Genomic DNA, 25,584 nt, shown 5'->3' with positions numbered 1-25,584 from the left:
CTGCGGCCGCGCGCCGGTGGCAGCCCCGCGGCGCCCGCCGCCTCGCTCGGCCCGGCCCGGCTCGGCTCGGCCCGGCCCGGCTCGGCTCGGCTCGGCTCGGCTCGGCTCGGCCCCGATCGGCTCGGCCCGGCCCCGATCGGCTCGGCCCGCCCCGGCCCCGCTCCGTTCCCCCGGCGCCGCCCTCGGGATTCCGGGGCGGGACCCGGCGCTGCCGGGGCTCCGTGTCGCGTACGGCCCGGCCCGGCCCGGCCCGGCGCGGCCATGGCGCACTCGGCACCGCTCGGCCTCCTGGAGCAGGGCTGCCCCATCCAGGTGGAGCACGATCGGAAGCGGCGGCAGTTCACCGTGCGGCTGAACGGTAAGGGACGGGGGCCCGGGGCTCCCCGGGACCTCCGCTGCTCCCCTCTGCCCCCGGTTCCGCCTCCCTGGGACCCCCAGCACCTACAATCCCCCCATTTCCCCCCCTTTCCCCCTGTTTCCTTTCCCTTTTCCCTCCCTTTCCTCCCCCTTTGCCCCCATTTCCCTCCCTTTCCCCCCGTTTCCCCCCTATTCCCCCCCATTTCCATCCTCTCCCCGTGCCCCCAGCGCTGCTGTGTCCCACGGCACCTTCCCTTGTACACCCCACCTTGCCACCGTGTCCCCCCCGTGCCCCCCGATACTCTTCTGAGCCCCCCCGTACCTTCCCCAGTGCCCCTGGTTCCTGCTGGTGCCCCCCATCCTTCCCCCACCACCACCCCCCCCCCCAAAAAAAAAAGCTTGGTCCAGGAGATCTGGGGGTCTGTTGGCTCCCTTGGTTGGTTTTGGGGCATGGACCCCCATGCTGGCCTGGGCAGGGCTTGTGGGGGGCTAGCTCAGCCCCCCCCAGGAGTAGGTGCCTCTGGACAACGCGGAGGTGCCACGCCAGGTTTGTGGGGGGACATTCTTCAGCACGTGAGCTGCTCAGTGGCTTTTCTGATGGGATTCCTGCGGGGAAGCCCCTCGGGGGTGTGAGCGGCCCACAGGCACCCCGTGGGATCCTGCCCGCTTCACTCGGATCCACAGCACGGAGCCGGGCTGCCGTGAGCATCCATGGGACCGGGGCTGCAGAGATCTGGTGACGTGGTGACCCCCCAATAGATCTGTCACGTGTCAGGCAGAGCGAACAGAAAAGTGGGTGCCGCTGACATTCCTTTATGGCATGCCGATTCCCTTCCAGCTATCCTCTTAATGGTTAATCCCAAATATTCAACGATCCCAATGTCTCTTCCCTGTCTGTCATGCCGGGAACCACTCTGAGGAAAACAGGCTGTCTCGCTGCCCTACAGAAATTGCAGGGTAGTTGCCTTTTGGAAAAAAAAAAAAAAAAAAAAAAAAAAAAAAGAGTAGTTCAGAAATTACACAGACTGTAGGAGGCATTCTCAATAGAACAACAGGAATAGCCTGGATTTTATTTTAGACTCTTCTTCCCCCCGCCCCGTTTTCATTTCAACCACTAATTACAAAGTGCAGGATGGAGGCTCAGCAGTGGCGGAGCGAGGAAGGAGGAGACGTGTGTGCTGGGTGCGGAGAAAACAATTTCGCCAACTGCTTATTTCAAACAGAGAGAGATCAAACGAGGTCCCAGGTGACGGGTCCCCGCTGCCATCGCGAGAGCTGTAACGCAGCGTTGTCGCTGTCGGTGAAGTTCGCACGTGCACGAAAGAGAGGAGAGAGCTAAGGACCGAGAGTTATTAGGGAAATGTAGTCTTTTTATTGTGGTTTGCCGAATAAAACCTCTGCCGGGTGCCCCGTGGGCCGAGTAGCGTTTGGTGGCTGAGTGGGGATGAGTTGGGTCTGGAGAGGATGAACTTTGAGAGTGAGAACCAACTGCGGGACCTGTGGTGGGAGTTGTCTGTAAATCGGCACAAAACCTCCTGCTTCAGGAGGGGACCACCGCGGCTCGGGGAAGCCGCGGTCTTCCCCAAGGTTGTAGGTGGATTCCCATGATCAGGGTTGGGGTTTTTTCTGGGGGTTCAGGGAAACTGAACCCTTTTTTGGTGAGTTCAGCGCCAGCCACGTAAGGAAGCCGAGCTGAGCAGCGTCCTGGCGTGATGGTATTCCTGCCGCTGGGCTGACTAACATCCACGTGCGGCGGGTGATCCGTCTCTCCTTCTTCTCAGGCATTTGCTGATAACAGCCAAGCCCTGGAAGGTGGTCAGAAGATAAACACCGCGCCACGCACTCCCACAGAGCTGCTTATTTCCTGCACCGCTCTCTTCATCGCTCCCACTTCTGGCGCGATGAGCGTCAGGGATACTGAACACTCTGGCAGGTTTTCCCTGCTGCACGCAGGGGAATGACAAGAAAAGGGTCGGGCACGGATTTTAGCTTCAGTGTGACCCACGTGTCCCTCTCGGAGCACTTTTGTGCTGTGTTACTGCACTGTGGCAGAGATGAACAGCAGCCCGTGGGGCGAACCTGCAGCTCGCCGGTGGGCTCCAGGGTCAGCTTGTCTCTGGTGTCTCGGTCCTAATTTCAGCCTGATGTTGAGTGTGGGTGATGCTGTGGAAAAACACAGGTGCATTGGGCTTGTGGAGCAAGGAGCCAGGTTTTGCTCATCTCCAGTAATACCTGGTCTCTGGGCTGATGGCTTTGGTGATTTACGGTAGTGTGATGTTGGGTAGACAACTTTCTGTGGTGATATTCTTACGGAAATCCCTGTAGCAAGGGGCCTGAGACACTGTGAAAGCTGCGAACTAGTTGTGAAGGTGTTTGTTTTCGGCATCATCCTGTGTTCGCCTCTGCGGCCTCATGTAACCTCGTGTCGGGACTCCTTGTATGCAAGAAAGATGAATTGCATTTGGTGTTTTCTGGGTGGCTCTGTCTTTCCTTTCTCTGAGCCCTCATTGCTGCACATGGCTCCTAAAACTGGGATAGAAACAGCTGCTTCACTTTAACACATTCCCTTTTTCCTTGTATCCCGAATGCAGAAGCTTTGAGAGGCTGAAAGTAAAGCTGATTATAACCAGACCTCGCTGAGCTTCGTTATCCCTCTGAGAGGAGAGTAGAAAGAAGCCTGACTGGATTTGTAATCGGTTAAGAGGTGACTAACAGCACGAGCTAGCCAGAAACCTCCCAGTGCAGCGACTGTGTTGGAAAACATCAATTTGTCAAAGCTAAAAATGTCCATGGGAATCATATAGGCTGGTTTTGTCAGGAATAGTTGGGTTTTTTGGGGTTTGGTTTTGGTGGGCTTTTTTTTTTTGGATCTGCGATAAAATTTCTGGTCAAAACAAGAAACCCAAAGAGATCCCCACCCCAAAGTAGTCAGCCGGTCAGCCCAGCTGCTGGCACAGCTGCTTGGGGCAGGAGAGCAGCGCTTTCAGCAGCGGCCTCTTTGACTTCTCGACGCCCATCAAACACATCGGGCTGCAGTCGGGAGATGGGCTCACCGCACGCACCGAGCGGCTCCGGTTCCTTGGGGACGCGTGGGCTTCTTGCACACCCACGCTCCCATTCATTCGGTCTGTGGGTGCAGCAAGCCACGCTTCCCAAAACTCCCGCTCCTCCCCAGCTGGGCTTGGGCAGGAGGCAGCGCCTGGAAGCTCCTGCTTTGCCTGCTGCTGATCTGACTCTTGGGAGCTCCTTGTCAAGAGTCTGGGCTCAGGCATATCAGGAAAACCGGAGTGGGTCGTACCTTGGTGATTTCCTCCCTGTCGGGGCAGATGCCCTCTAGGAGGGGAAAGCTGCCACGTTTGCAGCGGGGACGAAGGGATCTGGCCACCGGCCACTGCATCAAGATGTCCTCGCTCTTCTCCCGTGCTGCAGTCACCTTGAGAGAGCTCTGAAACAGGAAACTGCTTCAAACCAGAGTGCCCCTCCGCCGCCGCTCCTGCGAGCGAGGCCCCTCGGCGGCGGTTGCGCCGTCCCCGCTCGGCGCTGCCTGTTGTGCTCTGTTGTATTTTCTCTCCGTAGTAACGCGCCAGCGGCTCCCTGGGGAGCAAGGCCAGCCCACGGCGTGCAGCGAGCCCCGGCCTGGGATGCACGTGCTCCTCGGGACGTCTTGTCCTCTCGGCTCGCCCCACACGCAGCTTTTGGCGGCCACCTCGGAAGAGCTGAGCTGCTGCCTGCCTCTGGGCTTTCCTGCGTCTGAGAGTGGGAAATGGGGCTGGCGTCTGCTCTCTCCCCACTTGCTCTTGGGGAATGGCTTTGCAGCAGTGCCCCAAGGAGGCTGGAGCTCAAGGGCTGCCTCCAAAGGCTGGTGAGTGCAGAAATTGGCCCGCAGGCAGCAGCCAGCCCTCGCCAGGCCCCTGCCCTGCTCCGGTCCTGGGCATACAACGGTGTGCGGTAGGCTGGGGCCAGCACAGAGGGGCAGGGAGGAGGTCTCAGGCTGGGGGGACGCATCCTGCTGTGCTGCCAGTGCTGCAGCATCCCCTCACCGGGCTGGTACCGTGCACGACGTGGGAGAGGGGACCGGCAAAGGATGGGCTGGAGCGGGGTGCCGGTGTCTTCCCAAATGCCTGCCGTGTCCCTTCCCCAGCTCAGGGCTGGGGCCGGGCTCGCTGCTCGTTCCTCCGAGGCTCACAAGCCACCCGGTCTGGGGACTCGTGTCTGGCGCAGGGCCCTCGTCTGCTGCCCAAAGCTGTCCGCCCTGCCTGGCTGGAAGCTCTGTGCCGCTGGTCCTGGTGGAAACCCTCCATGGAGAGCAAGTTTAGACCTGGTCTCTCCCACCTTCTGGAAAAGCTTCCCCTTCCCCGTGCACCCTATGATTTGAGGGAGGGAGGGAGGGCTGGGGACCAGCTGTGCTGCCATTGCTGCCATTTTCATCGCGCGCAGCCTCTTCTTGCTCCTCTTTCTTGCTGTGCTGATTTGCATTGACTCAGACTTCCTCGCTCGCGGTGGCCTCGAAGCTGAGGCACTGCATGGGGGAGTGTCCGCAAGTCAAACATCATGACCAGGCTCATGGGGCACTGCTTGGGCCGGCCGAGACCTGAGCCTGTTTTGCCAAGCTCGCTCTGTGCAGGCTGATAAAATCCCTGCCCCGAAGTCTGAGGGGGGCGAGACAGGCGGGAGGCCGGCTCGTGGCGTCCCTCTTGTGCCATGTTTTGGTGTGGTTTCTGCTCGCGTGCCCTCTCTTCAGGGGGGATTGAGACAAGCTGGGGCTGGGCTTCTCCTGCGAGGGGTCAACGCTGCTTCCAGCTCCCCCAGTTTTGCAATGTTCCCTTTGCCGGGGGCAGCCCCCCGTGCCCCAGGTACGTAGCAGCAAGGCTTCTTCCAGCATCGTTATTGCGGTAACGTGCCTCTGCTCCCCCATCCCCTCCCTCTGGCCCCGGGGAGACTTTTTGGTGGGAAAACAAGGGTTATGCCTGGAGCTGCTGATGGGGAGCCCAGGAACAGGCCTGGTTTGGGGGTACAGTCACCCTGCTTTTCCCAGAGGCTCTGGGCCATGGTGAGACGGTGTGGAGAGGATGTTCAGAGCAGCTGTTTTTGAAGGAAACCGGCTTTCCGCCAGCTGATCCTTCCCCTCCCTTCATGAGCTGTTGGCCACCTTCAGCCTCGCTCAGGAGAGGAAGAGGGATCTCGATCTCCAGGAAAGGCTGTTCCTGCAGGATCTGTGCCGTGAGCTGGCGTCACCACGGAGGCAGGGCTGCCGTGAGCGCACAGCCTGAGAGCAGACAGTGGAGAATCCGGGCGGGATGCTGTCTCACAAGACTGAAATCCTTTCGGATCCCGCCTTGTTTCTCCTTTGTTGATCAGGGCTTTTCCCTACCTCCAGCCCCTGTGGCGGGGCAGTCCCGTGCATCCAGCTGTGCCCAGCTTCTGGGTTTGGCTTGGCATGTTCTTGCCTGGAGGGGTTGCAGGGTGTATTTGCGGTGACCTTTAAGCATAACCGCTCACCTCTGGCTGTCCGCCTCCATCAGCTCCTCTTGCAGCCCGGGCGCTCAGTTTGTGGCTCTGCATCACCCACCATTCTGCAGCAGGGAGCTGGACACGAGGGACCAGGAGACGCTTGGCGTAGCCCAGCCCGGCCCCGGGGCTGCGCAGGAGTGGGGACGCAGCAGTGATCTCCTCCCAAGCCGTCGGTGTCACCTGCGGGGCCTGCGCCAAACCCTATGGCAGAAGTGTCCCTGATTTCATGTGCTGGGTGGCTCAGGGTCCCATCACTGAGGTGAGCACATACAGATGCATTTATGTACTTGGCTGAACCGGGATGTTTTTCTGAACTGGGACAAGTTTCCTACAGTGTTGGCAGCACTGGCTTTCTCTGCAGAGCCGGCTGTAAAATCCTTTGGGCTCTGTGTGTGTTCATCTGCACGCTAGCGGCACCCTGCAGCTCCCATCCTGGCTGGGGTTTTGTGGTGCTACTGTGATACAGCAAATATCGAGGGAAAGTCTGTCCAGGGCAGATCTAAGATTCTTCAAACGCTGCATCATCTTCTGCTTTAAAAGGCATTTTTGTGGGTGATACTTCTATACAGATCACAGGGATATATATAAAAATATAATGTATAAAAGTATATTTTTAAAAAAAACCCAACAATCTTTTGCTCTGTCATCCCTTAGAGAAAGATTTAATTTTGAACTTATCAAAGCTTCAGGCAGAGTCTATGGAAAGCTTTGGCCTGGGAGGAAAGCAGAGCGGAAGGTCTGGAGCACGCAAAAGCCACCGTTACAAGAGCGTTTTACAGCCTTCGGTGCTACCAGCTCTGCCAAGAGCACCTCTAGGAGAGCCGCCGCTGAATGTGTCGCTTCTGATGCGAGGGTGAGGGCACCCGGCTTTGCCCATGCCCTGACCTGGGTGGGCTTTCTCTCGAGTGAGACAGCTCTGTGCTGCTGCGGAAGAGCTCAGCTTGCAGCTGCTCTCTTGGCTTTAGTTTGAGTGCCTGGATCCACACAGGGAGATGCTGCGGTTCTCCCCTTTTTTTTCCCCGCAAAGATTTGCGGCTGTGAAATGGGGCTATAGGATCTCATCTGCACTGGTCTCGCTAACAGGGGAGAGGCAAGCAGCCCTTCAGCCCCTTCCCCACGCCGTTACCTCTGCCCGTCCCAGCGGTTCACCCCAAACCCTCTGTCCTGAGACAGAGCAGGGAGTCTGGGATCTGTAGGGAGACTAAAAGAGCTTGGCTTTGTGGTGAACTAGAGGCTGAGAGGGGCAGGACTGATGCCTATAAATTCTTGGGGGGATGGCAGGGAGGGAAATTATTTATGTCCACCCAAGAACAATGTTGGCACAAGAACGAGCGGGTAGAAACCAGCGGGAATAAACTCAGGCTGGAAACGCGAAGGTTTCCATCCAATGTAGGAGGATTGAGCCTCTGCCTAAAAGGAGCAGGAACAAAAACTTGAGCTGCTTCTTCTGAAACACAGAATTCAAATGGTCTCATTCCTAGTGCCTCTCAAAGACAGGGATCGGGGGAACTGGGCTGGAGTTGTCAGCTGAAATGCAGTAAAATAGAGCGTATTGAGCTTAGCTAAAGCATAGAGCAAACAGAGGTGAACCTTGCAGCCTTTCACCTTCCAATAGCCATTGGAGGGAAAGGAAAGGTTTCCATTACTTAATTGAGCTTGTCTTTTTGATTGGAAGCTTGCATTTCTGAAACTCACTTTTAAATACAGAAACCCTCTAGAAATGAAATATTTGCTTTTGCGTTGAAGACAGAAGCTCGCGTTCTGCAGATGAAGCTGGAGGGGTGTTCTTAGCTCCCCTCTGATTTACATGTGTGCTGAAACTTCTTTTTTTCCTGTAACCGAACCACTGTGAGAAAGGTCAGGTTGTCGCAACAGGAAGCCTCTGTGTGTGCGCGCATGTAAATGTGTGTGCACAACCCCCCTTGCACACCTGTGCGTGCTTTCCTGCATGTTTGTGGGATTCATCTCTCCCAGCCTCTTCCCCAAAATGTGTCTGTCCAAATGCTACAACACCAGGCCAAGAAGTTTTGTCCTGTTTTACGTGCCACGACAAAAAAGCCTCTGTGCTGTAGAGAGAAAGGAATTGGCCATTACCTGGGTCAGCTTTGTCCTGTTCTTCTGCCTCCTCTTTTTGCTCACTCCCCCATCAACATCCCACCCTTCCCCGCCGGCTGCTTTCCTACCCTAGACGTGTTGGCACGTCAGTCCTTGATTCAGGGCTGAGTAGAAAAGGTCCAGGGGCTTGGAAAAGCCAAGCAGATCCGCCTCTGCTCACACCTCGGGGGGGGGGGTGGGGACGGGACACCAACAGGGACATCCAAGTGTCACCGAAAGCAAAATCTCTGCTGAGACCTTCCACTGCGTGAGACCACCCAGCCCCACAGCCGTTCCCGTGGGTGCGAGGAGCCGTGCGAGGGCTGTTGTAGCAATCCCAAAGCTGCCTGTCCCCTGCTGCGGGCTCCATCCGACGGTGGGCTGGGAGCCCGGGGCTCCCTGGGTACATCCCAAACCTCACCCGTCTCTCGCATCCCCCAGGTTGCCACGACAAGGCGGTGCTGCTCTATGAATATGTGGGGAAGCGGATCGTGGATTTGCAGCACACGGAAGTACCGGATGCCTATCGAGGGAGAGGAATAGCCAAGCACCTCGCGAAGGTACGGCCCCAGCCACCCCTTCTCCCCTGGGTAGAAGCTGCCGCTGTCCCAGCTGCAGCTGGAGACCCTGGCTGAAGCAAGGCCCCGCTGTGTTGGCGTTGAACCTGTGCCCCACGGGAACCATCCCCGCTCCAATGGGAGATTGGGCTGGCTGGCAGGGCAGACGGAAATCCATGGTCAGATATTCCTATTTCTGGCGGTGAGAGGGGCTGGGTGAGTGCCAGCACGTCCAGCCGCTCGCCCAGGCTCGGCCCTTTCCTCCTCGCAGCGCACAGCCCTCGCACCCGCCTGGCAGGGGCTGATGCGGTGCCTCTCCTGGGGGCTGGACCCCCTCACCTCAAAGCTTCAGGGCCCTCCTGAGCCCTTTTCCTGCCTTGGGCCCTGCTTTTGAGGCCCGCAGCCATGCGGGGAAAGCTGAGGAGCCACGAGCACAGTGATGGGGGGGCTGCGGGGTGATGCTTTGGGGTTACAGCTGCTCCCTAGCCCTGTAAGCCAGGGCAAATGAATGACAAAGGTGGCCTTCACATGATCTTAGAATCATTTAGGTTGGGAAAGACCTTTAAGATCATCCAGGCCAACCATTAACCTAACACTACCAAGTCCGCCACTAAACCAATTAAGGGCAGAGTCATAATTTCATGTTTCCTGCCTTGGTGGCTGGATTATTTTTTAATGAAAGTAAAAACTAGGAATCAGTAAGGTTGGAAAGGATCTCTAAGATCATCACTCCAACCATCAACCCAACACCACCATGCCCACTAAACCATGTCCCAAAGTGCCACCTCTGCCCGTTTATTGAACACAAAAAACGTGTGGCGCTGGGTCACCCACAACGCAGCATCCACCAGGCTGGATGCGTTGAGGATTACCCGGGGGGGGTCCCTGCACACCTCTCCTTAAACTGGGGACCCTGTGGTGGCTACGGCAGGACGGCCATGCTCTCCCCGCAGCCCTCTCCCCCCAGCTGCCTCATGCAGGGAGTACGTGAGGGCAACTTGCCATTTCCCCCAGCTGCATGTGGGGTACGGGAGTCCGGACCCCCGGGACGTTTCAGAGGTGAGCGTAGGCTGGGGGTGCTGGTTGTAACCCATCTGTCCTCTCCGGTTGGTTGCAGGCAGCCCTGGACTTTGTGGTGGAGGAGGACCTGAAAGCTCACTTGACGTGCTGGTACATTCAGAAATACGTCAAGGAGAACCCGCTGCCGCAGTACCTCGAACACTTGCAGCCTTAAGGCAGGAGAGCTCTGACACCAGCACACCTGTCCCTGACTGTTCAACGCGGCCTTTGCTTCTCTGCGGTCTCAGGAAACTCCCTCTCCCACACTCACAACTCCCACTTTTTTTAAGCACGTCCATGTGGTGCATGAGTGTGGGTACGACCTCCTCCTCTCTGCCCACGTTTGAGCATGGCTACAGCCCCTGGGCCAGGCTAGCTCTGGGCACACGTGGTGCCCCCCGGTGCTCTTCTTCCCAAGCCAGGGGTTGGAAGAGGATGATTTTTCCACTAAACTCCATCACAAGACCAGGGGATGACTCGCTCTGCGCCTCATCCTCTCCCCTCCACTTGGCGACAGCCGTGAACTTGCTGGGGGATGTTGGTTAGGGGTGGTTGTGGGGTACCAGCCCCCCTTTCCTCCCGGCAGCTGGGGAGATGCTGTGGATTGAGCCTTGTGGGACAAAGGGAGGTGCTGGAGGAGGCTCAGCCCCGTGGCAGGTTCCTCCCCTGCAGCATGTGCTGGGCACCAAACCTTGCTCAAGCCCATGTGGAGTACAGACAAGATGGTGGGGGCCATGGAGGTGCCTCGGGGGCTTTGCTGCTCTGGCTGTGGAGACACTGGGACAGTGACGCCTTCGAGCCTAGAGACAGGAGCTGTATGAGGAGCGGGCTTCGGCCGTGGGGGCTGCAGCAGAGCATCCACAGCATGAGCGTGCAGAGGAAGAAAGGCAGCTGAGTCGTAGCTGCTGCTCCCTGGAGATGCCGGCTCCTGCCCAGCCGTCTGTACGTAGCCCCGGCGTGGCATCCCTGCAGGGTCATGGGCCGTCGTTCCTGTCTCTGCTCCCTGCTATCGGTGTTGTCCGTGCTGGTGTGGACGCAGCCCGCTCGTGAGAAGAGCACCAGCCCTGACGGCCAGCCCTGGCCTAAGCAATGAGGGGACATCCCGTGCTTTTGCAGGCACCAGGGTGGTTTCCTGCAGCTGAAGAGGAAGGCTCCCCCCATCTCCCTCTACTCCAGCTCTGTACCCCTGCCTGTGCCCCAGATCGTAAGGCCTGAGCCATCATCGCATCCTGAGAGCATCAGTAAGGCCTCCGGGACCTGGTCCTGGCCCATCTCCAGGGCTCGATGCTCGAGCCGCCTGCCTCTGCCTGGATGCTGATCACTTCTCCCTACGGCCTTTGGAAAGAAGCCCTGGCTCAGGGCATTACCCATCTTCTCACTGGCCTCCTTGCAACTCCAAGCCCAGGGTGCTGGCAGCATCGTGGGGTCCTCAGCCAGCAGCAGGAACGCCCTTGCGTCATGCTGTTACCTCCGCGGATGATGACCTCGTAGCGCAGCTCAGCATTGCCACAGTTGGATGTAGAGGTAACCCTGTGATGGCAGGGCAGTGCCCGGTGCCAGCTTGCTGCCTGTCCTGCCTTGCCCAGGCTTTTCCAGGGCCTGAGCTAGATCCTAGAGCATTACCCCCTGAGCTCTCGGGATTTCGTGGTGTCCCAGGGCTGGGCTGCAGCGGGGGAGACGGTGCTGCCGGCACACCAGCCCTGAGCAGCTGCTGGGGGCTGCAGCCAGGCAGAATGAGCTAAAGAGCTTTTCACCTGGAGGCTAAATCTAGATCTAGCTTATCTCTCAGCAGGGACTAAAGTTTACAATCTGTGCCACGGACCGAACGAAGCCCCAGCCAAGAGGCAGCTCAGCCCTCTCCCAGAGCCCAATGCAAAGTCCACGGAAGCAAAGGCAAAAGCTCCTACAACCTTCTCACCTGGTTGGCTTGGTCGGAGATGGAGACCCTGTGCCTGATCTCAGCCTGGGAGGCCCTGAGCTGTTCCTCCCGGCCACCGGCTCGAGGCGAAGCCCTACGACCTGCCTGTGCTCGCAGGCTGCCCACCGCCGACATAACGCAGCCTTCTGTCCACAGGCTTGAGTAAAACCTCCCAAACTCCATCCCTGCCCTGCCACACCACAGGGTGAGGCCCCTGCCCGTGTCCACCACCTGCCTGAGGAGGGACCTGTGCCTGGCGGCAGACCCAGCTCTGGCTCGTGCTGCTCGGGAAAGGCATCGGGCTCAGCCCTGCTGCTGCCTTGTGCTTCTGCCCTCTTGCTGCCTATTTCAGCCCGGCTGTGACCTTCAGGATTGCTTAGAGGGACTGGGAAAAGGTCACAGGTAATGAACTAAAGAAAAGGGGCTCAGGAAGAAATCTGGGCTGCTAAATGTTCGCTCTTGAACGTGCAAAACGCGCTTCAACATCTAGTTAGAGGAGCAAGGCTGGCTCTGTTACAGCCAAGTGATGACAGAACCGTCCCTGCTCTTGATCCCAAGGTGAAGCAGAATAGTCTCCTGCAAGCCAAGATAAGAGACTCGTATCTTTGTCACAGCGGGGCTGGGTGCTTGGAAGAGATGTGTGCCTGGTTGCCTCATGGGAGCAATAGCGTGAGCCCAGTGCTGCAAGCCTCTGCCCTGGTTTTGTGCTCGTTTCCACTGTGTGACAGTTCCCAGAAGTACCCCGTTGTGTCTGCCGCATGAGGGCGGCTGGCTGGAGGGCGTGCACCAGCAAGGTCCCAGCATCCAAGCCCAGCCCTGGAATCCTTTGTGCTGCTGTGGCAGGAATCTCGTGCTTACCAGCGCTGGATCACAAGTGGCAATCGCTGCCTTAAATCAGGCACCGCACACAGTTTTGCTGCTGCTTCTCTTCGAGGTGCTACAATCCCTCCGGTGTCTGACCTGATGGAGACGTGTGCCAGTGTCCGTGCCAACCGTTTCACTGCTGTACCCATCCTCTGCTCTGGCCTTCCCTTCCCTGTGGTCTTTGATGTCGGCAAATAGCAATACCCGCACGTCACCAGTCCACGGTGCTCCTGTCATCTGGCACTGCCGGCTGGGAGATGGCTCAGGGTCCCTCGGCGTTGGGCAGCCCTCCCTCCTGCCTCTCCGCCAGCCGCCCTTTCCCAACTCATCTTTGCAGGAAGGAGCTTTGCGTTCCGCACTGCCCCTTGGTGCTGACTAAGCCTGGAGGAGATGGGGATCCTGGACTCTCTCTGGCAACGGGAGTGTGGAAGTGGTTTGGTTGAGTATTGAGGTCCCCAAACCCATTTGAACTACAGACCTTGGTGGGCGGGGAAATGCAGATTGCTGTCAAACCTGCTTCCACATCACCCAACTTGAAGCACCCCATCCCTCGTCCCCTTTCCAGCCTCGTCTTCCTCTGTCCAAGGTTTCCATTCTGTTGAATTCAGTGGTTACAATGTGCCTTTCCTTCTCAGGACCTGTTACAAATGACCTTTCTGCTTTTGTTTATGTCTAACATTTATCTTTATCCCTCCCTCTGTCATACTATAAAACATGAACATATTGCATGGAATACAATACAATAAAAAGTGTGGCTTAACTGACCCGCACTGGTTCGCTGTGCCGCGCTCGGTGGGAGGCAGGAGGAGGTGCCTGCAGAACCAGGGGAGCTCGGGCATCCCCAGCTCTGTCACAGCTGGGCTGGGTCGCTTTGGCCGAGAGCAGGTTTCACAGGTTCTGTCAAACAACTCTGCTCTCCAGTCTGTGTCCGGGGTGTGATTTTTTTTTTTGCTGTCTTGTTGCTGTGTATTCATTTTCTACGTGAATATAAACAATCTTTTTCTCATCCCCAAAAAAACACATCTTCTAACAAATCTAACCCCAAATCTCTTAGTAACTACCATGCATCTGTCAGCGTCTTGGAGAAGGTGAGAGAAAAGGCGGAAGTTGGTAGATCTGCACGTTGCTGTACGCAGCAGCTACTCCTACTGCCTAACCTTCCCTTCCAAAAATGGAGAAAATGCTACTTCTCTTCCTCATGAGGGAGAGGATCTCATGCAAGAAGAACCCCATCCAGGTGGTGAGGATGACGGAGGGTCCATAAGACCCTCGCTAGGTTCAGGACAAATGAGTCTTGGTCCCAGGCCCAGTGTTGGCCACAGCTCCCTGTGACTTGCAGACGGCCACTCCTGCCTTTTCATCACCTAACCTGGGTGCTCCCTGCATCACCCTTCTCCCATCACAGAGCACCTCGGAGCCAGATCCTGGGTGAGCCCAGCGTGCTCCCATTGGAAATGAACAGGGAGGCACGGGCTGAAGCTATTGAATTTTATTTCAGGGCGTAGGGCTGGCTGACCTCATGATGACTGCGTAGAGCTTGGGGTGAGTGGGATCACAACTGGCTCCTCTCCTTTGCCGGCTGATCCGCCCCTGCTCCCGCTCAGCAGTCCTGCCTCGAGATTTCAGACCAAAGAGCCTTCGGAAGTTGCCCTGCAAATGCAGCTTCTGGTGAGCAGGCACTCAACATTTGTGTTCAGTCGTTCAAGATATTTGAAAACATGAAGGCATGAAACCATTTTAAATAGCCAGCCAGCGGAGTTGTTCCCTGCTGTGCTTGTCCAGAGCAAGGCGGGTGGGCAGGTGACTCGGAGGAACACAAGTTGGACTGGATGATCTTAAAGGTCACTTTTCCAACCTAAAAGATTCTATGATTCTAAGGTGCTTCCCTCCTGGGGCCAGCGCTCTTCAGCCTGGCGAGCACAGCACAACGTGTTTACATCGCTTCCTAAAGCCGGGTGCGAGTTATGGAGGCTGAGGCTGGAGTTTCAATAGCTGAAAATGCCAGGGCGGGGGGTGGTGGTGGGGAGAAGGGGCACAGCTTATTTACAGTTATGATTTGATCCAACACGACAAGTCACAAGTGGCCCCTGGGCTGCAATTCGAGCAGGCAGAAGCGTGGGGTTTTCTCCTCCCAAGAGACAGCACGGTAGGTTTGGGTTAGAGCACGAAGCCGGGCTGTTGCTGGTAACACGCTCTGTTTACATTCCACATTCCAGACAGTCCGATGCTCCGGCCTGCTCCAGCAATGCCACCGCTCGGCCGCGCACTCTGCCAGGCTGGACGCGCTTCCCAAACGCTTCTCGTTTGTGCAAAGGCACCATTTACCTCTACCGAAACAGCCCCAAATTATGGCTGAGAAAGCAGGGGTGCGGGAGGGCCCTGCAGTCTGGAAGCGCAGCCTCGCAATGCCCAGGAAGGTGGAAGAAGCCATGGGTTTGTTTTCTTTAGTTACATTACATCGCTTGGAAGTAATGTTGTCAAAAAGAGGCATTTTCTAGGAATGGGAGATACAAAGACAGCGCCGCTCTCTTCTGAGATGCACTGTCAGGCTGGAGGAGGGCTAGTTGTGCTGAGGACGGCTGGCAGCGCAGCGTACCTCGAGGCAGCAGAGCAGGGAGCCGCTGTTTGTTAAGGGAAAACAAATTCCTGAGAAAAAGGCTCCTCTCCTGCGAGGAGTCAGAACTGGACGCTAGGGAGGGCCCTGGAGATCAAGACAAGGATCAAGACAAGGATCCCCGAGAGACACCATCCAAGCACCCCCGCACAGGTCCCCTTGGGTGACCCTGCTGTGCTGGGGGGGGCCCCTGGGCAGGGGCTGAGGACAGGGCGGGTCCTGGGACACCCCCCAAAACCTCCAGCACTGCATCGACAGGAGCTGGGAAACCTGTGACGGTGGCAAACCTGCATTTTGTTTGCTAGCGAAGTGTTTGGCTATAAACTGTTACCAGAGAAGCAGCAGTGGTGGGTCTCCCCATTCCCTGCTCCTCTTTCAGAATTAATTAAAGGGGGTAAATTTGCCCCGAATTAATTAAAGGGGGTAAATTTGCCCCAACAAAGCCCAGCCTCTCTTCCCCAAGGAGGTGCTGCTCTGAGGAGCTCCTCCGTTCCTCCCCCGCCTGCCAACAGAAATCGTGTGTTTCTTTTTGAGCAGAAAAACAAGGCAACGCCCAGGCTCTGGAGGCCTGTCGGAGCTCAGCAAGAGCCGACCCCGCTCCCGCCGACGGCCACTTCCACGGCCCGCACCACGCCGCATCGCCGGCCGCACCCCCCTCCCGGCGGGGCCGCGGGGCAGGCCGGGACTCGCCGCGGGGCTCCTCCCATGGCCTGCCCGCTCCCGCGGAAGCAGCCGGGAGCAGGGGCCGAGCCAAGGGCGGCGGGACGGGGCTGCTCTGCCCGCCGCGGTGCGGCCGCGGGCGGCAGGGGAACCCACCCGGGCTCCCGGCCCGGTCTCCGGCCTGGTCCCCGCTCGGCCCCGCCACCTCCGCAGCCGCCCGGGGGACTACGCGTCCCAGGAGCCCCCGCGGCCGGGCGGCGGCGCGGGGCACTGTGGGACTTGTAGTCCGCACCGGGCTCGCCCCCCCGCCCGCTGAGTGGTTCCTGCGGCCCCCGCGAACTACATTTCCCGTCGGGCGGCGCGGCGGGCCCGGGGTCTGGTGGCGGAGACATTTGCGAGCCGAGTGTCTCCAAGATGGCGGCGTGGGGAAGGAGGCGCGCTGGCCCCGGCAGCACCAACAGCGGTGGCGGCCGGGAGAGGTGAGCTGGGGCGTGGGGTGTGGGGCTGCCGAGGCGCCTCGGGCGGGCGGGGAGCGGGAGGAGGGGGGCTGCAGCCGCCCGGGGCTCCCCGCGACCCCGGGGCAAGGGCGGGGGCCCTGCTGAGGGGAGAGTTGGGCAGGCGGGGCGGGTGGGGGACGCGGCCCCGCTGAGGTGCCGCTGGGGCGGAGGGGCTCGCCGGGGCCGGCGGTGTCCCGCTGTGGGCGGGCGCGGGGAGGGGGCCGGGGAAGGGAAGGGAAGAGAAGGGAAGGGAAGGGAAGGTCAGGTCAGCGCGGCCCGCGGGGTGGCGGTGGCCGCAGCCCTTCCCGCCGCGGGGATGCGGCGCTCGGGGCCGGGGTGGAGGAGGGCCAGCCCTGGGGAGGCTCCTTCCGCGGCTATTTTTAAAGACGGTGAGGGCAGCGGCGAGCCCTCTAGGGTGACCTCCTCCTGCCGATCGCGCTGCCCCGGTCGGCGGGGCCGGGGCGGGAGGTAGCGGCCCTGGGCGGGCGGCGGTTGCCTCCTGGGCCTGTGGCAGAGAGCTCTGTACCGCTCTCTCTTTGCCTTTGTCAGGACGGAGGAGCAGCTAGGACGTGCTGGAACTACCCACGGAGTAGCTGTAGAAGTTTGGGAATCATAACTGTAAAACAGGAAAAAGAGACAGAGGAAAATCTTGTCGAGCTGCTCTAAAATCTGTATGCACAGTTCTTTACCTACTTAAAACGTCTGGTTAAATCCTGTATTTCCTTATGTTGGCATTTTCCCTGTTTTGCCCTAGGGCTGACTGACATAACCAGCAGCTGCTGAAAGCTGCTGCATTTTTGTTGTGCGGAGTTTTCTTTTGTCCTGCCGCCTTACCTAGAGACTCGGATATCTCTCGTCATTTTTGCTGTGGCTTTTGCTTCATTTTGTTCCTTTGCTGTAATTCGACAATATTCTTTTTGATGGTGTTGAATCTACATAGCCAAGGAGAGCCACAAGTAGCCCTTAAAATTCTGGCGCTAATGTGAATTGCAGGAATGCTGTCTGTGTTTGGGGATTTTAAAAGTAATTGAACTGGAAGAGCCAATGGAATTACTGCATCAGTGTAGTTTATATAAACAACTAAGAATACCACAGAGCTCAGTGGCATGGTGGTAAAGCTGTCTGCGCCCAGTGCTGGCACCTGCCCCAGTGCTAGCACACAAGGTGTGGAGTTTTCATGTGGTAGGCCCGTCCTCCCAGCAGAAGTGAAGGAAAAAAAAAAATATGGAAAAGCACTTAATGACATCAATGAAAATTATTCTACCAGGGTGAAAACTGATGCAGACTTAAAAGTGAGTTGTTACCTTGTAACTTAATCTGTGAACTATACAGTAATCTCACTGTAGTTTGAGGTGCTTTTTTTTTTTTTTAAGCTATGATTACTCTTGATCTTATGATCAAAAATACTTATTCATAAACATGAGTTACTTCATGACCCTGCTGCTGTTATTTTCCCTTTGGCCATGAGAAGTATATAGCTAAGTATAAGAAAGCACAGAAACGATGCAGCAGAACAGCAGATACACCATTGACCAGCGTTTCACAATCCCTGTCAAAAGATGGTGGGTCTTTTAGGTGTCATCCTGTACGAACGTGACGGAAGATCATACTTCTGATAGGTGTGGGGTGATGTCAGCTAGGTGCTACTTCTTCCTTGCAATTGTAGAGCTGGAGATAGGCATGACTGGGCCTCTGCCTCTCTCCATCGGTGGCTAATGCTAAATCAGACCTACCGATCTTGTTTGCTGGCAACGCGAGTTGTGTAAAAGGCAGTGCTGACAGACCTGATGTCATCAAGTGATGACATAGGCTTTTTATACGGTGAATACAGTTTTCTTACACTGGGCAGGATTCTTGTCCAAAGACACATTCCTCTGAACTGAATATGCTAATCCAGCTTTCCTCATAAATAAGCTGCTTCAAGGAGGTTTTATAGTTGTCAGCCAGCTAGTCTAAAAGGGATCTGTGTGTTGGGAGGTGGTGTGAGGAGGCTCAGTAGTGAATAAAATACTGTCTGTTATTAGACTAGACCAGCTTTCATTTAAAAACAGAAAAGTCCAGCAACTCTGTCTGTGGAGACTGTATCCCTTCATAAATGACCTTATTGATATAAGGAAGTCTGCAATTGGTCAAAAAGTGCTTTCCTCAATAGGACTAAACGTTAGGACATTAATTTCAAAGGATGTTGGCTGTGAACTCCAGCTGGCGCTCCGGTGGTGAAATAAGAAGGTTAAACAAAATAACCCAAAACACTGACTAAACCCAACTAAATTTTTTTTTTTCTTCATTCTGGATAGACTCTTTAATGGAGACTGTCTAAAGGGAATTGTTAATCTGTAGACCAAAACAACTTTTTTATACAGAACAGGCACTGAATTGTACTTATTGTTTTTTGAATTGTACTTATTGTTTTTGTATGAAATTCAGCACGATGACCGCCAGAACACAAAACAGAATGCAGTTTGTTCCCCTGGAAGATGTTCTAACAGACTCCAGAAAGAACAGCTTTAATGTCATCACCACTGCTTGTACTGGCTTCTCTGCGTCCTTAAAGAAGTCTCTCCTTTCACTCTCTACACTGCTCAGATTTCTGGTACTCTGTTTGCTTACAGCAATGATTGACCTATTTCCATTAGCCTGGCTAATCATTAGTTGACTTAAAATTGACACCTCTTTTTGCTCTGGTGGCTGGAGTTTTTTGTTACGGTCCGGTGATGTTTTCCTAGTGTTGTCTTCCCTTGCAAAGGCTGCTTGAAGATCTCGCCTATGTTCTCCTCTTCTCTTTCCTATTTGTATTTAAGGTATATGTTTTAAACAGAAGTCTTGCTTTATTGCTATGATTTTCCGGTTCTTCTTCCGCTTTAACGCATGCGTTGACAACCTGTTGAGAATGGTCTCTAAGAAGCCATAGGCCCGACAGCTGTGGCTAATAGCCTGAGACTGGTAGATCATGTGGACGTTCAGCAGAGAAACAATTCTGCCGCTGCTTAAGCTCGGCTGTGTTAGTACTTTCTGTGTGCTATGTCCTGGAGCTCCCTGCATAGGAAAAGACACTGTTGAATATGACTTTGAGGTGGAGTATTTCCACTGAGAATTAAAGCCAGCCCACAGCTCATGCCTTAATCTTGAAATTAAATTAAATTTCAGGAAGGATTTGGGAGGAGGGCAGTTTAGTTTTTGAATTCGTCATGCCTTGACTTTATTGACTTGCTCAAGCTTGTCCGAGATGCTAATAATGACCCCAGACACTGTGCTCTGGCCGTTGGTAATGTCCTTTTTCTACAGTTCATTTGCACAGCCAGCGTGAAGTCGTTGTTGCATTGCTAAACTAGGTTTTTTGTGTGTGTGTGCTGCTTGTGACAGGCGTTATCACGCCGCTGCAAGCCTCTCCTTTCGTATTTTTTTTAACTACTAGTCAGACTGGTCTTCATTGACAGTTAATCTGAATGTACATTTGGTGCTCTGAGCAATCCTGTTGTCCAGGAATGTTCTTTAAAAAAAACCAAACACAACTTGAGCTACGTGTTACGGGAGGGGGTTAAAAATAACTTTTTTTGCACAGAACTGTACCTGTGCTTTGTGCAGATTGAGATTGTTTCTAATTGTGATTCTGAACATTTTGCAGAACTGAGATAGTTGGACGACTTGAAACCCTCACCAAAAGTCTGTCTGGCAGATCGAGGAACACCATTAGGCTGAGAGCAACGCACTCATGAGGCTCATTCTCCCCTGCAAGTGGACAGTGGTAGAAGGATGCTGGGGTTTCTTCCAGGGTGTAGTCATCTGCCCTGTTTTCAGCACTGTGTTCATTTGTTTCTCTTTTTTTCAGTTGGCACCTGGCAAAACTTAAGGTCTTTTCACATTGAGTGGCATCGTGCCTTCTCCTTAGAAGGGTATTTATGTCTTCACCCATAAAGAGTATCCAATTGAAACTTGTATTTAACAGACGGGCTGCTGTTTTCAGGAGGCAGCTAGGAGACTGCTTCCAAGTCGGAGGCAGAGAAATGGAGCTGCCTTGAGGGCTGTAACTGGGAAATGGCTTGGAGTTGCTATTGTTCAGGCAGCTGCAGCACCCCTCTCCTGGTGCTCTCTGATATTCCCATGTTAGGAAGATAATCCAAATGTAATTTGAAGCTTGCCATATAGCTAAGACAGACACTTCTGCCCCTCCTGCTGGTGGTAGCTCTGTTAACAACTGATCCCTTATTTATAACTTTGGCAAGACCAAAATTTTACATCAGTGATTTTTTTTTTTTTTTTTCATCTTTCTATGCTGAATAGTTGAGCACTGTCACATTCCCCCATCTATGCATGCCGTTGGTACCAGGAATGAGACATTTAAAATTTCTCAAGAATAGAATGTGTGAAGCTGCAATAGAATGAACTGTTTGGATATAAGGTCCAGGACTATCCTTAGAAAACAGCTGTACAACTTTTTAATGTAGCCCTCTTTTTTTGGGGGGGGGGGGGGGGGTGTGGAGGCAGGTCCGGGAAAGCATTTGATTGAATAATATTAACAACTGCTTTTAGGTGCTGGTCTGTCTAGTAAGCATGCTGGGCTTCTGGACATGTGGCACCATTTTATGACTTCTGGAACTAGATCCTCTCTGATACTGGTTATTTACTATTCTTTTAAGTATAATGGAATTTATATAAAATCACCACACTTCATAACCAGAGGATGCTAGCTTGGAGTTGATTGCATAGCTCTGCATTTTTGTTTGTCATTGCTGGGGGGTGGGGGACAAGCTCCAAAAGGCCACCTCCATAGCCTTCAGTGTTTGAGCAAACCTAGTTGCTTTGACTGGGTTTGCTCGTGTGCAGCTGCTGTGTCAGGAGAGATTGCCTCTGTGGATTGAGGTCCTCTGTCCTACTCCGCATGCTAGCAAGGTTGAAAACCTTCTCAAGCCCACATATCTCATCTGCGTCTCTTTCTATATCGTCTGCAAACAAACCAGTTTTCAGCTTTCCATCCTCCAGGGGCAGCCAGTTCTTGTGGAAAATATGCGATAAACCCCACTTCCTGTGTTACAGAAATGGAGACTTTCTGGTTGCGTTGCTGACTCTTCATGCGTCCTATTGTTTGAGCAGCTAACTTTTCATTCTTTGTCCTTTGTTTTTGGATTGCCCATTTTGCCATTTGCAGCTTCAGCACTGTGGTAGAGATGTATTCCCATGTTAGAGGACTAATTTGGAGAAACAGCATAGTTAAGGGGCTGGACTCTTATCAGGTATGAAGCCTTTGTGCAGTTTATTTCTCACTGATTTTTTCAACAGAACTTATTTTAAGATCTGCTTGTTTTGGCGTAGGAGGATTCTGCTTTTCTTGACTTTACTGTTATAAAGCCCCAGAGCCTGGCAAACCAAAAGATTCCAGAAAAGATGGGCAGTACTGCTGCTGGCCAAAGTCTGTTGGATTCCTGCTCTCTTTGACAGGAGGCTGTTGCTTGTGGTATGGCTCTGTGTACATTACGGTGAAAGGAAAGAAAGGATATTCGGAGGGAAGAACAGGCAAGATCCGAGTGAGGAGAAATGAGGCCAATAGGTTGGTGCCACGTGTGCTGATGCTGAGCCTGGAGAAATCCCATGTAATGTAGTTACGTGACTTAATTCCTAGAGTTAGAAGCCCAGTCCCCATGGCTCTTGTACAGGCAGAGAAGAAATGGGCTGGCTTCACCCTTGTCTTGCCAACGATGGCACGGAGAGCCTAGGGTGACTAGGCTGTTGTGTTCTTAGTTCAATTTGGATTCTGCTTCTCTGGTGCTTAGTTGCTGACTGGGGTTAAACCACGACAGTTTTGCAGACCCATGCGGCGCGTTCCTAGGTGTTACAAAAAGCTGAAAATGGTCCTTGGTAGAAAACGCTAATTTTATCTGGAGGGTTGTGTTAGCACTGGGTCAGCTTCCAGCTTGAAAGTGCCTTTCAGCAATAGCTCTTCCCTGAAGTCATTATGCCTTAGCAAGTGGTTTCACATATTCATTGGTGGTGTTTTTACAGAGTTACCTTAAGTCTCAGCATGTCTTCTGTAATGAAACTGGAATTTTTGATTTGGAAGAAGCTGCACTTTGGACAGTTGTCACCAAGAAAAAAAATCCTTGGCAGAAACCATTACCAGCTGTGTCCTTGATGTATTAGAATAACACCTGGTTAACTAGTTCTCTGTAAGATTTTTATATAGGTGCTGTCCTTCAAATTTTTTTCTTTAAATACTTGCCAATTCACTACAGAACGTCAGAGCCTGCCACATCCTGTGCTGAAAGGGTTAATCACAATTTTACAACCAATGTCTGACAAGATGATGGCCTTAAAGAAGCCCCTGGCATACACAGCATTCAGGTGGATTTTTATTTTTCCTTCTACCCATGAACAGGCCGAGGGGGAAATGCACTACAGAGAACTCAATAACTGTTTTCCCTGTAGTTTATATAAATTCCAGCCAGACTTTTAATGAAACCGGTTATTACTCTGCTTTGAGAGGGGCTGGTGCATCTTAGGTCCTGCTGTTTGACATGTTTGCCACTGTTCACAAAAGCAGCTACTTCTGGCAACAGCTTGTAATTTAAGAATATTCTTGATTACACATGGCCACTGCACGATACCCTTTGCAGCATGAATGGAGCTGCACATTAAGGGTAACGTCTGGTAACACAGCAGCTTGCAAATGTGTATTTTTCTGCCTTATTTTCCAGTGCATGCACATAAGTACCATTGTACTAATGGAGCAAAAAGTGCAAGCTTCATTTTCCATCTCAGCAGCGTCTTGCCTCCCAATATCGGGAGGGTCTAAAAGCTGTTGGGCTGAGGTGGTTTTGTCTGCTGCGATTAGGTCAAATATGCGTGCGATTTGTTCTCCTTCTGCTAAAGGAATCTGCTAGATATTTTTATCCTTGAGAAGCCACGTGCTCAGTTTTGCTCTGGTGAAGCACAAGTATGTCAGAAATAGTTATTTCTTCTGCTTAGAAGGGAGGATTTTGCCTTGTTCTAATGGATAGGTTTTTACCCTTTCTCAGCGCAGGTAAACAGTCGTAATCCTATTTCTTATCAGTCTGTGACATTAATGTAGCTGCAGCTGAGGTGATGTGTGTAAGAGGGTGGAGGGAAGGTGGGAGCTGGTGTGACTTCAGGTAGCTAAAAGCTGCTACTCAAATGGGGGATGTACAAGTCTTGTGAATCCCCGGTGAGTAGGCAGCCTGCTCCAGGGTAAGCGAGCCGCTCTTTTTTTCACTGTTAAAGCCTGCCTGGGTTAAAAAAAACCCAAAATGCTCCTTTCTTGCTTTGCTGTGCCCTATTTCAGGAGAGGGAGTGAACCATTCTGTAACAGAGTGCTCTGCTACCTTTTTCACCTTCACTTCCAGCAATGTTTCTTGGCCATCCTTGTTGGATTTACTACAGATTTACTAGGTTGGATTTAGTATGGAGGACTAAATAGCAAGCTGCATCAGCGGCAAGGAGGTAGTTATTGCAGGGAGAAAGCAAACCATCTGAAGATGCTTCTTCTCTTAAAACCTTCCAGTGCAACTTGCCGTCTTGATGGATGAGTTGCTAGTCTTATTTTCTGTAAAAACTCCTGAAGTCTGTATGGCTCGTGCGTTGATGCGGTGTGGTCGCTAAGGTGTGACACTTCCAGTATCTCTAGAGAAACTGTTTGGGTATCAGCGTGAGGAACTGCTTCAGGGTTGTTAACAAGATCCCATTTTCTCAAAATGTTCTAGTTCCTCCAAGTTAGGAAAAGGTAAGGAGACATACGTTGCCTTATTTTAGGATGACTTCATGTACAGCAGGCATAATTAGCTGCTGTGAAATGAATCTTGATTCGAAAAGGCTGCCTGCTGTTGAACAGAGGCAGTGACTGACCTTGAGGGGCTGCCCTGACTTTGGGCTGTTTTCTCTCCTGTTCTCACAGCTGGCTGGGTGAAAAGTCCGCCTTTAAGCTCTGTAATTTTAACTCTGCGTTTCCTGTTAACAGGGTCACCTTGTCCTCCACGGACTGTTACATCGTGCACGAGATCTACAACGGAGAGAATGCTCAGGACCAGTTTGAGTATGAGCTGGAGCAGGCCCTGGAAGCGCAGTACAAATACATAGTGATAGAGCCCACTCGCATTGGGGATGAGACGGCCCGCTGGATCACTGTCGGGAACTGCCTGCACAAGACGGCCGTGTTAGCGGGCACCACTTGTCTCTTCACCCCGCTGGCACTTCCAGTAGATTATTCTCACTACATCTCCCTGCCTGCTGGTGTGCTGAGCGTGGCTTGCTGCACCCTTTATGGTATCTCTTGGCAATTTGATCCCTGTTGCAAGTACCAAGTAGAGTACGATGCCTATAAACTTTCCCGCCTGCCCCTGCATACGCTCACCTCCTCCACTCCGGTGGTGCTGGTGAGGAAGGACGACCTGCACAGAAAGAGACTGCATAACACGATAGCACTCGCTGCCCTGGTGTACTGTGTAAAGAAGATCTATGAACTCTATGCTGTATGACTTCAGCAGGGAAGAGAGAAACCCACAAAGACAAGTGTATTAAGACTCCCACAGTAACATTTTGTTTTTCCTCTTTGAGAAGCAGTGGAGACTGGGAAGGATTTGGTTTAATAGAGCTGTTATTTTTAAAATAACACATCACTGGTGCACCAAGGTTTTTCAGTTCTTCATTACACTTAAGATGTGGATGTGTGGTAACTTGAGAGCTGTATGTTAGGCCATGGGAGTCCAATGCAGCAGTGGAATGTCGACGAAAGAAAGCTATAGAAAGAGGGGGTGTGAGAGCTTCTTTTTTTTTTTTTTTTTCCTGGGGGGAAACATTTAAGTATATTGTTTAATTGTATTACACAGAACCAGCCAGAAGTTATCATTGACCATTAAAGGATGAGAATTTCAAATGCTTTTGCTCTCTTGTTACTGTTATCGTAGTTCCCTTTTATAGCATGCTTCCAGGGAATGGAGGCTTTGCTATGAGAACTTGAGTGGTGATGATTATTTGTGTGCTCGCACACAGACCTGATGTTCCTCTTGTCCATTGCACATGGCAGCAGCATCCATGTTGCTTCATGGCAGCCATCTGTTGAAGGAATAGCTGTAGAGTGTTGCTTTCCCTCTTGCTTGACTAGTTTTGTTTCTTGGAAGAGGGCTTACTTGTCACCCCAGTGTTTATATCTTTTTTTGGTAATTGCTTAAACATTGATGGTTGGGGCTAAAGGTGTCCAAATCCTCTGCTGCCCTCCCACCTCCAACTGTTACTTCTCTGCACAACGGAGATAACACTGTTATGTTTCCAGCTACGAACACATTCTGCTCAGTTCCCAAGTTCTTTCTATCGTGGCTCCATCTCCACTGAAATGCGTTGTACGAGCACTGCCGAGGTGCGAGTCCAGCTGTCTTACCTTTGTGCTTTGTTACCGCCGCTGACACTGGGACGGCTGTGCCCCGACTACGCAATTCCACTGCTCTTGCT

General features: G+C 53.4%; 2 protein-coding genes across 2 annotated transcripts; both read left to right on the top strand.

Moving 5' to 3' along the window:
* The first annotated feature begins 261 nt into the window (after nt 1-261).
* On the top strand, nt 262-13,103 carry NATD1 (N-acetyltransferase domain containing 1). The gene is made up of 3 exons (XM_075718471.1): nt 262-358; nt 8,404-8,522; nt 9,637-13,103. Exons 1-3 carry the CDS (start codon nt 262-264, stop codon nt 9,751-9,753), a joined length of 333 nt encoding a protein of 110 aa, XP_075574586.1. The 3' UTR covers nt 9,754-13,103.
* A 2,945-nt stretch (nt 13,104-16,048) lies between these two features.
* Nucleotides 16,049-24,914, top strand: TMEM11 (transmembrane protein 11). The gene is made up of 2 exons (XM_075718822.1): nt 16,049-16,113; nt 24,098-24,914. Exons 1-2 carry the CDS (start codon nt 16,049-16,051, stop codon nt 24,612-24,614), a joined length of 582 nt encoding a protein of 193 aa, XP_075574937.1. The 3' UTR covers nt 24,615-24,914.
* Nucleotides 24,915-25,584: the final 670 nt, after the last annotated feature.

Source organism: Pelecanus crispus, chromosome 11 (genome assembly GCF_030463565.1).
Source record: "Pelecanus crispus isolate bPelCri1 chromosome 11, bPelCri1.pri, whole genome shotgun sequence".
Classification (NCBI taxonomy): domain Eukaryota; kingdom Metazoa; phylum Chordata; class Aves; order Pelecaniformes; family Pelecanidae; genus Pelecanus; species Pelecanus crispus.
Note: the sequence above shows the minus strand (reverse complement) of the source record. Positions and strands in the feature narration are given on the sequence as shown.